General features: G+C 42.7%; 1 protein-coding gene across 1 annotated transcript in view; it reads right to left on the bottom strand.

Annotated features, from left to right (window-relative positions):
- The window catches only part of BRCA2 (BRCA2 DNA repair associated), a 34,058-nt gene extending 21,486 nt beyond the window's left edge, over positions 1-12,572 (bottom strand). The window contains exons 1-10 of the mRNA XM_066621251.1: positions 12,543-12,572; positions 7,080-7,184; positions 4,932-5,183; positions 4,244-4,337; positions 3,394-3,428; positions 3,225-3,265; positions 3,036-3,147; positions 2,458-2,513; positions 2,235-2,349; positions 570-1,667 (exon numbers count right to left, since the gene is read on the bottom strand). Of these exons, the coding sequence (XP_066477348.1) occupies positions 570-1,667; positions 2,235-2,349; positions 2,458-2,513; positions 3,036-3,147; positions 3,225-3,265; positions 3,394-3,428; positions 4,244-4,337; positions 4,932-5,183; positions 7,080-7,158 (1,882 nt within the window). The 5' untranslated portion in view covers positions 7,159-7,184; positions 12,543-12,572. The remainder of the gene's footprint in view (positions 1-569; positions 1,668-2,234; positions 2,350-2,457; positions 2,514-3,035; positions 3,148-3,224; positions 3,266-3,393; positions 3,429-4,243; positions 4,338-4,931; positions 5,184-7,079; positions 7,185-12,542) is intronic.
- Positions 12,573-15,341: the final 2,769 nt, after the last annotated feature.

Raw genomic sequence — 15,341 nt, 5'->3', positions numbered from 1 at the left:
GCCGGAGTGACACCATTATTCAACAACATATCTTTCACTGCTCTCTTTTGAAACTGCTCAACTATAGTAATTTTTTTTTCCTAAATGTCTTGTTGCCAGGAGCTATACTGCTGCAAATACTTCCATTTTATACTCTAAAAATAGAATATTCTAAAAATATTCTAAAAATAGAATATACTCTATTCTGCTACTGGAAGAATATTTTCTTCTACATTTTTAAGGTTCCTGATAATTTAAACATTGCATGAACTCTCTGCTTTTGTATTTTTAAAAATAAAACAATAGAACTCTTGATGTGCATTCTATTACTGAGAAAATTGGTTTCCTCAACTGGATTTATCTAGTCCATTTTTTCCTTAAGATAAGCATGCTCAGCAAATTCACACATGAACTGTAGCCCTCTGCAATGCACCAACACATTCTCAAGAGTACCCCTAACCTTCAGGAGAAGCTGCAGGGGGCTCAAACTATAAAGGGTACAAGGAAGTGGAAAAGATCCTTTGTTTGAACCATTCCACTTGCGCAAATCTGGATCCAACCTAACTTGTGAACAAATATAAACATTGTACCTTCATTCCTGCTGGCAGTTCTTGAAACTTCATCACTGCAAGATTTAAAATCTGCGCAAGATGACACATGAAAAGCAGAAGGTCCATCTCTCTGTGTCATTCCTTCTTCCTGATGCAGTGGAGTATTATTTACTGCATAAATAAATTTCTTGGGTCGCCTTTTCAAATGTGAAAGTGAGCTCCTAGTTGGCAAGCCTGACCTTGCAAGATCCCCATCATCACTAGCAACTGGAATTGAAATATTATCTGTAGGTAGGCCAGAGGAAAATTTACAATTTTCTTTTGAGAATTTATTTATGAAATTGTGATGGGTTTCTGAGGCATCTGTAAAAGTTATGTTTTCACTTAAGAATGAACCAGTATCTGACACATTTTCAATAGAAGTCTCCTCATCCTTAAACACTTTCACTGGTGTTGAGCTCTTCTTCACAATTGCAACAGTAATTGGAGAGTTTTCAGGAGCTAGCAGTTTTTCTGAAGAACTGATGTTAATAAATTTGTTGGTTTTTATAAGATTTGATGTAATCATAATACATGACTCTGAAGGACTGGTAGGGGCACATACTTTGTCAGTAGACGATACCCCGTCTTCACAACTTTTCTCAACATGCAAAGTAGAAGATGAACCACTACAGCATGAGGACACTTTTTCCAGCTGTGTTATTTGAAGACCAGATAAGTCCAACTGAGACCATGGAGAAAGTAAAGAAGATGGTATTTCCTTCTCTATGTGTATATCATTCTGATTTTCTGAGCATGTTTGCATTATGCTACTGTGAATGATAGCTCTCTGCAGATTACACTTGCAATTATTCAACTCCCTTTCATATTCTGTTATACTAATCTCTTCAGAATTTTTAATTGCTTCCTCAGTTTCTTGAAGTTCATCATGTTCCACTTCATCAAAGATTTTTTTTTGACTTGGTTTGACAGTTTTTACTTTTCTTAGTAAAGCTTTGCCACTGGCGAGGCATACAGAAATACCACTATCTGTGCCAGTATCACGCATATCTTCGTCCTCTGGAGGCTTCTGGTTTACACTTGACTTACTGAGAAATCTGCTGACAGCAAAGGAACCATCTATTGGCTTTTCAAAACCTGTAAATAATTACAAAATGATCAGCATACGCAGCAAACTATTAAGAGGACTCCTCTAGATTTCATTTATATTATATATTACAATAGATGAAGCACTTCTAAACAGCGTCAATGCTTGACAAGCCAACACTAAATTAAAGCCGTTACCAAGCTAGCTCTATGAGATCAATAGTGCTTTGGACTTGCCAACCTGTCCCCAACCCCCTACCTCCAACAGCCCCTGTGATGCACAGCAATCGGTCTTTCAAACTATAGGGAATTTAAAAAGCAGTATGTAAGAGGACATGGGGTCAAGGGTTCAAAAAACAAAAAATTCCTCAAATCTAAACCCTGATGAGTCAAACACTGTCAATTTATAGATTCAAGCCTTTACTTAATTCAACAGAAAGAATCATGCTAATTACTGTGGTTCAGGAAAATAACTACATGGATAAAAGTGTCTTATGCTTTGAAAGATTACAAAAATTACAAAGCATTACAAAAATTATTTTAGATCACTATGCAAAGATTTGAGGAATGCATTGTTCGAGATCCAATAGATGTAAATAGCTAAGAACCAATGCTCACTGGGGATTTCGCTGTCAGGTTTTGTACATGAGTCTTCTATTCCTGATGTAGACTGTACACTCACACTATTCTTCACAGGGCTTCTACAATACTTGGAGAAAAGCCTATGCATGATCTAAAAACCAAAGTGTGGGAAATTTACAAGAATTACATATCAGACAAAACATATCAAGACAAATCCAAGATTGCCTACTTTGGCAGAGTCCTTCCTAAAGTAACTCACCGAAGTGATTCTTTCATCATGTGGCTTTGTTCCAGACACTGTATCATTTCCTCTAGCTTAAATTTCAAACAATATACATCATTAGTAAATATGCTGCCACATATTAGTACATATTCATGTGGGGAGCACCAGCTTTCCACTGGCACTAACCCAGTCACCTGCACCGCCAGGTAGCGTAGAGGTAGCTGTGGGTGTGGGGGGAGGAGGCATTCCGGGGTGGGAGGAGGGCAGGGAAGAGGTGTGGCGGGAGAGCGACCAGAGCAGGAGAACGGCAGGACTGGTGAAGCTCAGCTCCTCTGCATCCTGAGTTCCACAGAGCTGCCACAGAATTGAGTAGTTCCATTGCAGGGCTACTTCCTTTACTTGGGGGAAGGGGATGAATGTCCCCTTCTTCCGAGGAGGTGGAATCCTCCGCCCAGGGCCACTGGATGCCCTGACAGCCATTTTCGCCACACTCTCAGTTCCTGCAGCCCAGAGCTCCAGACAGCTCAGGTTTGGACCTCCCATTCCCCACAAAAGCATTTCATATAAGAAAACAAAAACGGAACTTATTTTTATTCTGACATAATTATCATTACCTATTATTACTGTTGGAGAAAGCGTTGGGGGCGTTGCTAATGAACTTGACCAAGACATCTCAGGATCCATTTCTGCTCCCAGGCTTTCAGAAATACATTTTTGTGTCTGAGCCTAAAATATATATATATATAAAATTAATATCAAGATCTGTGATTCTACTAGCTGAGATCTAAGGATAAAACAATTACCTCAAAAAGCTTGGGTGTACGCAGCAAACTTTCACTTAGTACTGAAAAATAACAAGCCAGACAATAAGTAATCTGTTAGCTCTTAGCATAAACATTACTATTACACTACTGTTACTAATACACTACTGTTAATACAGCAAAAAAAATAAATGGAATGTTAAATACATACCACACTTATTACTTGGTGGAGTTTTGCATCTTTTCCTTAAATCAGGGGGATTGAAAACAAAATTAAAAAATGGTTACTGGTGAATACATGAAATGCATTTTTGAAAATGTTACACACACACAACTATATCTTCAAGAAATATTACATTTTTGACTATATTCTGATAAGACAGAAGATTTTCAAATACACACCCCAATACAAACCAGATGCACCTTGATAAAACCTAGTGTATGATCTACAAGCACCTTATGCTATCACATCAAGCAACTGATGCTAAATAGAATGGACCTGAAGAGTCTCTTGGATGAGAGATTACTATAAACCCTATGTGAGCTGCTCTGAACTTTTTAAATGAATACTGGGACACAAATATAACATACCGAATTGTTATGAACTTGAGAATACGTTCAACAACAATAATTTAATCTTTAAAAGCATTCTGAGCTATGGAAATTCATCTTTACCAACATCTAAATTTCTCAAGAGGCAGAGAGCACAGAGATGAAAGGAAATTATTTTAATGCTGTTTATTTCTCCAGTGCTTTGCAATCCACAAACCTTTAGAATTTATAACAAAGTAAATCCTTTAAGTGAACACACTTAAATATATAGGCACTCTGTCATCACAGGAATTAGCATCAGGTTTGCAGAGGCACAATGCACCCGCTGATGGCCAGATTTTACATCAGCCGCTACAGACAGAAAAGTCAGCACAACTTATCTATTGGCCACATGTAGGGTACAGCTTTAAATGGTGGCAACACAATCAGTCAATTGTCCTACTACAGTCAACCCAGACTTATGAGAACTGGGTGATACATTTACTTCTAAAAATGCAGAAATAAAGTACCTTGCAAAAAGACAAGTGTTGAAAGGGGGACTGACTACTTCATCTGATTGATCTAACATTGTGTCAACAGAATCCATAGGGTGGTGACATCTGCCTGCAATAAAGGAAATAAACAGGAAAAAGAACAAAGTTCTGCACTACCTGTAATCCTACAGGCAGTTAAACTTATTGTGGCAAAGGCTCAGTCAGTGTTGTGTGACTTTTTCAGGGTTAATGGATTTGTGTTTGTTAAATAAATGTCATCAGGACTGCAATACAAAAACTATTCATGGGGTCAGGTCCAACAAACCATGAGAAGAATGAATAGAACCCTCTTATGAATTGGGTTCTCCTGCCTTTCCTCCTGATAAAGCTCTCCACAGCCCCTGAAAAATCTATTTTAAGAGCCAAAGAACCCTCAAGAACAGTGTGGCATGTTGAGTGTACCATTGTACAGTGTACCATTACAAATGGTAGCAGATAGAAAGATACCCCGCCTTGCACCCCTCAATCTCAGCCCTGCAGAAAGATCATGTGTTCAAGCAAATATATTTTAGAATTTGCTGGAAGACTGACTTCCAAACAAGGAAAAATTCCTCAGCCGGTGACTAACTTGATTCCCTATATAGCTTGCACAACAAAATTTCTCATTATTGCAATACATCCCTAAATCTTTACACTTCTGCATCATACTTGTAAAGCTTCTCACCTGCTTCTCCTTTGCTTTGACCCACTTCTTTCAGAGGAGAGACAAACAGTGGTAAGGTTTTATTCTGTTCTTTAAATATCATTGGAGTTGATGCTAATTGGTTATTTGTAGGCAGCTTCCCCTTTGGTGTTTTAAAAGTATTTTGATTCACACAGATAGTTGTATGTTCAAGGTCTTCTGGATTTCCAAAGTCATAAAGTGGAGCTTCTGAACTGAGTTCTTCAAACCAGTTGACACTTATTGGTCCTAGGTCTAAAGAAAGCAACATGTTATTCAGGATAGTATGCTCTCCATTATAAATGATGCGAGTAAGAAAATGTTACTGCAGAATGGCAATTTCACAATATAGCCTCAACAAAAATACATCAAATAGCATGAACATCAGTCTTGCATACAGCTGATCAGAAAAGGGACATCCTGAAACAGAAGGCAGTCAATACAGGGCTTGCTGCAATTTTCAAGTCTCACAGATTTGCAAAATGGTTTTTTTTAAAGAACTATGCTGTAAAAAAAAAAGTCCCCCAATCTCATTTGCCAGCACATTTTGCCTTCTGGGTTCCTGGATTCATGATTCTGTCACAGAAAAAAACCCATCAGTAGTGTGGGACACCCCAAGCCATGACAGAAAGCAGCCGATAACATTCTGTTGAGAGGGGGAAGGCAGGACCAGAGCCAACCTTTAAAGCTGAACTTCAGGGCAGAGGGAAGCAGAAAGGGAGTGATGGAAGGAAGGTTGAGGAGGAGGTTAGAAGAGAAGGAAGATGAACCAAAGGAACTAAAGGGAAATTGGAGAAAGAAAGGAGTAAAGAGTGTGGAGTGCAGGGACAGACTACTGGGAAGACCAGGACTGGCTAAAAAGAGACTCGGTAGAAGGAGAAATAGGCAAAGGCACAGCCAGGGGTGTTGAGCTACATACCCGAGCCATCTCCTGGCATATAGTAGGCCAGGTGGCAGTCTCCAAAGTACCACCAGTCTTGCCCTGCCAGACACCAGGGGGAGACTGTGTGCTAGCAGGTATTGTATATACCAGTGATTTTCAACCTTTTTCATCTCACAGCACACTGACAAGGCACTAAAATGGTCAAGGCACACCACCAGGTTTTTGACAATTGACAAGGCACACCATGCTGCCAGTGGGGGGCTAACATCTCCCATTGGCCCTATTAATAAATGACCTTCCCCAAAATTCCTGTGGTGCACTTGCGGCATACCAGTGTTCCACGGCACAATGGTTGAAAATGGCTGGTATTTACCCTGAAAACCTTATTCAGGGCTATTCCCAAGGGGGGAGCCTCCATCTGACTCCTGGTTTCAAGACTATCACTAGATTTTTCCCCCCAGTGATAACAAAATAAAAATACACAGCACTGCCTTCTGCACTTCTCATTTAAAAAAACCCAAAAAAAACCCTCAAAATCTGTGAAAAATAAAACCATTCTCTAACATCTCTACATATACGCTAACACCTCTATATGCATGTGGTACATCTGCTGACACTTTACCACCTATATAACTTATTTACCATATTTTTATTTTATTTTTGGTCTTCTGGAGGCCTTCTGAAGGCTGGGGAGGCTGTGTGTGGCCTCTCTGACATTTAGGAAGCCTTCTGAGGCCTCTGGAAGGCTGAAAATCAGTACTTCCAGTTTTAGGCCCAAAACCAGAAGTGGCAATTTTCAGCCTTCCAGAGGCCTTAGAAGGCCTCCTAAGGTTTGGGGAGGTCACATATGGCGTCCCTGGTTCCCAGAAGGTCCTCCAAACATGACCAGAGAAGAGCTCTGGTTCCTATCAGAGGACCTAGTGATTCAATCCACAGATTTGATTATCCGTGGATTTCGGCATACACAGTGGGTTTGGGAACAGATGAGGCACCACCTATATGTCTCAGACAGAGAGAACAAATATGAACAAGCCCTCTGAAATTATAACCATCCTTTTTGAACATTTGCCATTCTGATTAAACATTAGTTTAGATACTATAAATGGAGGGCATACTTAAACAGTTGTACTGAGACTATTAAGAAGCATCTCTTTTTCCAGATCATATAACCACCAGTTGGACAATATGAACATTCTTGCTTCACACAGCTGAGGAAGAAACCTTTTCTAAAGATTTATTTGACTGAGTTTTACACATCTAAATGGTACCTGATTCACTGCATCGTGCTTTGAAAACTTCAAAGAAAGATGGCTTCTCCAAAGATGTGTCCACATTCTTCTTATCCATAGCATTGCTGGAACTGTCAAGCAAACCTGTAAAATAATATTACTATGTTCTCAAAGTCAATTCTTTTATATTATCATATTTGATGTGTACTCCACTTCTCTATTCCTCTGCTTCAATTATCTGAGTTTGTGATTAACAACAGTTTCACAATACACAGAAATATTGTGATTTAAGGAGACAAAGATGAACCTGAACCAAGAAGACTAGGATTCAAATGTCAGTATAGCTACTCAATGAGTAAGACAGTCAAGTCTGAAATTCTGAAAGTCAATGCAAACATAATGTCAAATGCCTCATTTACAGTTAAGGGACTAGGAACAGGTCACAAGTTGTGAACTCCCACTCAGAGCTCAAAATATTGATTGATAGCCTAGTTCAGTCTTTCTCAAACTGTGGGCTGGGACCCACTAGGTGGGTCGTGAGCCAATTTCAGGTGGGTCCCCCTTCATTTCAATATTTTATTTTTAATATATTAGACTTGATGCTACCATAGCATGTGACTGCATTTGGGGAAATGTTACAGACCTGTACTTTTAACAGACTACTATGTACATGCTTTTAACAATGATAATAAATAGGACTTACTTCTGGGTAAGTGTAAGTAGGATTGCAGCCGAGGATTGTTAAAAATTTCCCTGCTCGGTGATGTCACTTCTGGTCATGACATCACTTCCGGTGGGTCCCGACAAGATTCTTTTTCCAAAAAGTGGGTCCCGATGCTAAATGTGTGAGAATCACTGGCCTAGTTTGTTCAGATTGCTTAAACCACAGTCTCCCAGTTCATCACTGGAAATTTTGGCTTACCAAATCAGGAAGCCTTGCATTAAGTCCCAAACCAAATGCGCAGCTATTCTGTTGGAAAACACATTTGAGTTTCAGTTCCCAAGGGATTTGCAACATTCACTGCAATGCAGCACTTGCTTCAAGGCAAAAGCCATACTAGTCCCTCCTCCAGTGTTTACCCTTCAGCAGACTTCCTGTTTCTGCATGTGTCCTAGCAGCACTTGCCAATCAAAAGGGGTGAGTGCTTCACGGGTTTGCCCTTCTGAGGGCTGTAAATGTCCTGCTCTTGCCTGGGACAGGAGGATTCACATGCCATTTGTTTTCTGTACCAGTATGTAAAGAACTGAAACATCTGTGCAAGGGCAAGCTGCTGGCCACTCTTTGTAGCCTTCAAGGAAGTGGGCATATGACAGTGCCCCAATGCATGCACTTTTCCACACACACACACACATAGACAAGCAAAGATATTTCAGTCTCATCCTCCCTTACCTTGTTTGCAATCCTGTACACACTTTACCAAGTATAAGTCTTATTGAACACAATGAGACTTACATCACATGATCATATTAGGATTATCTCAGCAATGAGAGTTGTCCTCCCTTGGTTGGAATGGAGAAGGGGAAGAGGAGGGGGCAGCCAAGAGAGAATGGAGAACAGGGGACAGGAAAGGTCTTGTTACCTCCTCCTCACTCAATTTCTCTGCCTGGGCTACCATTCTATACATGCTTTCCTGGCGAAACCTTAGCAGTTCCAAACACTCACGTGGATGGCAAAAAACGCACTATAGCAAATCAATTTTAAAAACAAAGTTTCTTTGCTCTGGTGATTTAAAAACAGCCTTGCTGACCTTTGTGATGTAAGATAAGAGTCATTAAGAAGACAATCCTTCAATCAGTTGTCCTCCAAGACCTTAGAAAGGTGCTTCACTCAGCCCCTCTCTTCACCAATGCAAAGTGATCACCTTTCTTTCACCTGCTCCAGGGGGAAGGGAGGGGTTGCCTGGAAAGAGAAGGATTGATGGATTGTCAGCCAGCTGCCCTCTCTCTCTCTAAGGAAGCTATTGTTAAAGGACTGTTCAGTTTTTTTAAACTGTTTTTAAAGGGATGCATTTTCCCCCTTCTCCAGGGATAAGCACATTCCTTCTCATTTGCAGGGGCCATTCGTGTTCAGTCAAATCTGTGTATAATAAGGCTGGACCTGTATATGCTTTTTAATTTCTTTCCATGTTTCCCACAAACGTCTTCAGAACTGACCACTGATTCAATTAAGAGCAACCTGAAATCTTATCCTCAAGCTAATTTTCCTATTGATGACCAGGGTACCTGCTCCTTGGAGATGAGTTTTTAATTAAATGCACATTTCTTATAATAGTTCTAAAGCAACACACCTGATCTGAGTAACCATGAGATATGGCAAAAGCTTCACCCCACATTATAAAAAAATCTTCATCTGTACTGAATAAACGTAACACTTTCTTTAGTGGGAATCACTGCTCATTATTATTTATATAGAACCAGCTTGCTCCTTGAATGTTAACAATTCTCAGTGGTTGCTGCTTAGAAGGCAGAAAGAGACTTTTTAGAACCTTAAAGGCATAAGCTTTAATGGACAAGATCCTGCTTCCTACCAGTGGCTACAATTCTATGTACACTTTCCTAGGAGTAAGCCCCAGTGAACACAGGATTTATTTTGGAGTAGAGGTGAACACAGGTCATGGTTCAGGATGTGGACTCACCTCCCTGCATTACAATCTCTGCACATGAACTGGAGGTTGTCCATGACTTTGTGTACCTTGGCTCAACGATCTCCGACACTCTTTCTCTCGATACCGAGTTAAACAAATGCATCGGTAAAGCAGCTACCACATTTTCCAGACTCACAAACAGAGTCTGGTCCAACAAGAAGCTGACGGAACATACCAAGATCCAGGTCTACAGAGCTTTCGTCCTGAGTACACTTCTGTACTGCAGCGAGTCATGGACTCTTTGCTCACAACAGGAGAGGAAACTGAACGCTTTCCAAATGCGCTGCCTCCGACGCATTCTCGGCATCACCTGGCAGGACAAAGTTCCAAACAACACAGTCCTGGAATGTAGCAGCACAAGATGCTGCTTTGGGAAACAACCAAGGCTTCTAGGGCCTTGTTGTTTGGTGGGAGTGCAGAGCACTGAAGGATGTCGCAGTTTGTATGCTGCTTGGGAAGCCCACAAGGCCTAGGGCCTGGTGGCTTGCTGGGAGTACAGAAAGCAGATGTACTGAAGAGTTAGTAGGAACTGAAATAGCAAAGAATCAGAGCAAGGATGAGGCAGCAGTCATAGATTCAAAGGGTATAATGCTGGCAGGAGAGCTCAAAGCAAAACGCTGGGAGATCAAGAGAGAATGCGCTCCTCCTGGCTAGCCCGCTCAGCCTTTATTGAATCGTAAAAACATGACACAATACTATTACAACATTAAGGGTTATTAAAGGTTAATAAGATTAGACTGGCTGCCTCTAGCTAGTTCTAGCTTAATCACAAACACATTCCTGAGATATGATTCTGTTGTTCACAGCACTGGGTTCAGAGTCATCACCAAGGCCAAGAATTTGCTCTTGCCACACAGGCGCAGAATGTGTACTGCTATTGCCACATTTGCCAAGGCTTCTCAAAACTTAGTGCTTGTGCATGTAAATACTACACTGGAACGTGCTGGAATCCCTAGCATGTATGCACTGCTGAAACAGAGATGCCTGCGTTGGCTCGGTCATGTCGTGAGAATGGATGATGGCCGGATCCCAAAGGATCTCCTCTATGGAGAACTCGTGCAAGGAAAGCGCCCTACAGGTAGACCACAGCTGCGATACAAGGACATCTGCAAGAGGGATCTGAAGGCCTTAGGAGTGGACCTCAACAAGTGGGAAACCCTGGCCTCTGAGCGGCCCGCTTGGAGGCAGGCTGTGCAGCATGGCCTTTCCTAGTTTGAAGAGACACTTGGCCAACAGACTTTGAGGCAAAGAGGCAAAGAAGGAAGGCCCATAGCCAGGGAGAAAGACCAGGGACAGACTGCACTTGCTCCCAGTGTGGAAGGGATTGTCACTCCTGAATTGGCCTTTTCAGCCACACTAGACGCTGTTCCAGAACCACTATTCAGAGCGCCCACAAGGTCCACATAGTCTTTCGAGACTGAAGGTTGCCAACAACAAGAGGTGCACAGGACCACACTCACAAGACTCTCTTTGCTTTTGCTGTTTGCTTTTGCTGTTATCAGCCTGAGGCTGCAATCCCATACATATTTATCTGGAAGTAAAACCTATGGAACGAAGTAGAACTCGTAGTTCTGAGTAGACATGCATAGGATTAGGCTCACAGTATCTCTTTTCAAGATAATAACCTGCTAACTGGGTAAGAAGCACTTTTTCCAAGTGGGTGCTTCTCTGCACGGGTAGAGTAACTGTCCCTCTTCACCCCAGCACAAGTGACTACTGTAGTGGTTGCTTGCTGGTGTTCTGCCTCTTTTTAGATTGTGAGCCCTTTTGGGACAGGGAGTCAGTTATTTGATTTTCTCTGTAAACAGCTTTGTGAACTTCTCCTTGAAAAGCAGTATTTAAATACTGTTGCTGTTATTATTATTAATAACAACGCAAGACTCTCTCTGCTTTTGCTGTATCAGCATGAGGCTGTGACCCCCTGCAGGTTTATCTGGAAGCAAAACCCATAGAACAGGGTGGGACTTACTTCTGAGTAAATACACACAGGTGTCTGCAGCAACTCACTCCCAGTCCAACAGGAAAGAAACTAAGAAGTTGAGTTCATTCCTTTCTTTCCCCCTCCAAGGAACAGTACTAAACATACCAAGAACTACTGGTAATTGCTGCTGAGCTTAGAGCAGGGGTCTTCAAACCCTGGCCCAGGGCCAGCCTCTTGTCCCCTGAAAACCCCAGCCCACTTTGCTGAACATGACTGAAACTGTGCTCTGGTTGCAGCTGGAGGGTGTTCTAAGGGCCAGAGAGGTTGAATGAATGAACCCATTCATTCATTTATTCACACATCTAATCTCCATCTCTAATTTATTTATATAAGTTTTATATTAAAATCCCCCCCCTCAAAACCATGTCTGATATTTGATGTAGCCCTCTGGCCAAAAAGTTTGGAGAGCCCTGGCTTAGAGCATGAGCCTAAGCGTGCTTATGCAGAAGTAAGCTCCACAGATTTCAGTGACACTTAGAGCCCAATGCTATGCATGTCTCCTCAGAAGTAAGTCCCTTTATAGACAATAGGGATTACTCCCAGAAAAGTGTGGATAGGAGTGCAGCCTGAGAGCCCCAGCCTATGCATGACTACTCAGAAGTAAGTCCCATTGAAATCAATGGGGCTTACTCCCAGGAAAGTGGGGACAGGCGTGCAGCCTCACTCCCTCCGCTCCCAGGCGCTCCCGCTCCCCTTCCGCCCTTCCCTCGGCTCCTGCCGCCCTCAGGACAGCAGCACCGCTTCCCCAGGGAGGGGGACTCGCCCAGGCACCCCCCGCCTCCTCCACTAACCAGCCTCCGTGTCGCCTCAGCAACGGCCCCACTTCCTCCAAATACAAACGCTGGCGCCAAATCTCGCCCGCGCATGCGCACACACCCGTTCTCCTCTCTCCTCCCTCTCCATGGGGAGTGAATCCATCGAGTTCTCATCTCAGCTTTCCTCCAGAGACCGGAAGATCGGCAGGCGTACAGAGCGCCTTGAAATGGTTCACGCCCCTTGCCAAGGGTTGTGGGGTTTGTAGTTCAGATAGGTAGATCTGATCTGAGGTTCATGCCCCTCGTCGCCTCAAAGGGCTGTGGGATATGTAGTCCTGCGAGTGGTTCTCAAAACTTTTGAGCCCAGGACCTACTTTTTAAAACAAGTTGGTGTGAAAATGGCCTCAAGTCTGGCTCAGTCTAAGTATCTGCGTGTACTGTATCGTTATGAACTGAACTCAAATCTTCAGAGCGCACTGAAGCCACAGTCCTATGCACACTTTCCTGAGAGTAAGCCCCATTGAAGACAATGGGACTTACTTCTGAGTAGACATGCCTAGGCTTGCACTGTTACTCATATGTAAGACTCCCTGAAAACTGAGCTCACTTCCAAATACTTCTACTAAGACACTGGAAAAGCCTATCAGCCTCAATCCTATCCACACTTTCCTGGGAGTAAGCCCCAATGACTTTAATGGGACTTACTTCTGAGTAGGCAGGCACAGGATTGGGCTGTAAGTCCAATGCAAAAAAATTGCATGCATTATTTATATAAAATAAATGAAGGCTGCAGAATTTGAGTGTATCTCAACCCTACACATGCTCAAGTGGTGTAACAAGAGGAAGTCAACCAGAAGCTAGTGGTGCTAGGGCCCAATTCTGTCCAATTTTCCAGTTGTGCCAATGTGGTGTGCACTGCATCTTGCAATTGGGGGACAGTCACAGAAGCCTCCTCTTGGTATAGGGACATTTGTAACCTTACTTCAGGGCTGAATTGCACTGATGCTGAAAAGTTGCATAGGATTGGGCCCCTAGATAAAATACTGTGGTTGCAATCCTACACACACTTACCTGGGAGTAAGCACCAAAGTGGGACTTACTTAAGACAGCTAAGAACAGCCCCACTGGATCAGGCCATAGGCCCATCTAGTCCAGCTTCCTGTATCTCACAGTGGCCCACCAAATGCCCCAGGGAGCACACCAGATAACAAGAGACCTCATCCTGGTGCATCTGGCATTCTGACATAACCCATTTCTAAAATCAGGAGGTTGCGCATACACATCATGGCTTGTACCCCATAATGCATTTTTCCTCCAGAAACTTGTCCAATCCCCTTTTAAAGACATCTAGGCTAGACGCCAGCACCACATCCTACGGCAAGGAGTTTCACAGACCGACCACACACTGGGTAAAGAAATATTTTCTTTTGTCTGTCCTAACCCGCCCAACACTCAATTTTAGTGGATGTCCCCTGGTTCTGGTATTATGTGAGAGTGTAAAGAGCATCTCCCTATCCACTCTGTCCATCCCCTGCATAATTTTGTATGTCTCAATCATGTCCCCCCTCAGGCGTCTCTTTTCTAGGCTGAAGAGGCCCAAACGTCGCAGCCTTTCCTCATAAGGAAGGTGCCCCAGCCCCATAATCATCTTAGTCGCTCTCTTTTGCACCTTTTCCATTTCCACTATGTCTTTTTTGAGATGCAGCGACCAGAACTGGACACAATACTCCAGGTGTGGCCTTACCATAGATTTGTACAACGGCATTATAATACTAGCTGTTTTGTTCTCAATACCCTTCCTAATGATCCCAAGCATAGAATTGGCCTTCTTCACTGCCGCCGCACATTGGGTCAACACTTTCATCGACCTGTCAACCACCACCCCAAGATCTCTCTCCTGATCTGTCACAGACAGCTCAGAACCCATCAGCCTATATCTAAAGTTTTGATTTTTTTGCCCCAATGTGCATGACTTTACACTTACTGACATTGAAGCGCATCTGCCATTTTGCTGCCCATTCTGCCAGTCTGGAGAGATCCTTCTGAAGCTCCTCACAATCACTTCTGGTCTTCACCACTCAGAAAAGTTTGGTGTCATCTGCAAACTTAGCCACTTCACTGCTCACCCCTGTCTCCAGGTCATTTATGAAGAGGTTGAAAAGCACCCGGTCCCAGGACAGATCCTTGGGGCACACCGCTTTTCACCTCTCTCCACTGTGAAAATTGCCCATTGACACCCACTCTCTGCTTCCTGGCCTCCAACCAGTTCTCAATCCACGAGAGGATTTCTGAGTAAACTTGTATAAAATTGTGTTGTATATAACATGAAACTCTCCAAAAGGTTGAGCCAAATAAACGGCTTTGACTTTTGAACCTCACAAATATTTAGGCAGGGCTTTCACATTTTTCATGGTGACATTTATTTTAGTAATTCTACTGCAAAAAATCAACATCCAACCACCCAATCTGCAACCCACTCAGGTTGCAATCTTATCCACACTTTCCTGGTAGTAAGCCTCATTGGACATAATGGGACTTACTTCTGAGTAGAGATGCATAGGATTGTGCTCTCAGTCCAAAAAGTATCCCTGTTGGGCGAGTTTTACTGAAAATGCTCCATTCTATGAATGTGTGTGATCTTACTTTGAACAATATCCACTACTTTGGTTGATAGTCAAGAGAGAAGTGAGTAAAATCCTGGTTCACACACCCCAGGCTGCTATTTTATACATGCTTGACTGGGAGTGCGTCCCACTGACCTGCATGGGGCTTAGGCTGCAATCCTATCCACACTTTCCTGGGAGTAAGCTCCACTGAACACAATGGGACTTACTTCTGAATAGACATGCATAGTAGACATAGCAATCCATAGATGGTTCAGCCTGCCTGCCACCCCTTAGACTTTAATTCTATCCACAAT

This window comes from Tiliqua scincoides, chromosome 3 (assembly GCF_035046505.1).
Source record: "Tiliqua scincoides isolate rTilSci1 chromosome 3, rTilSci1.hap2, whole genome shotgun sequence".
Classification (NCBI taxonomy): Eukaryota; Metazoa; Chordata; class Lepidosauria; order Squamata; family Scincidae; genus Tiliqua; species Tiliqua scincoides.
The sequence above is the reverse complement of the archived record's forward strand: the minus strand, read 5'-3'. Positions and strand labels throughout refer to the sequence as shown.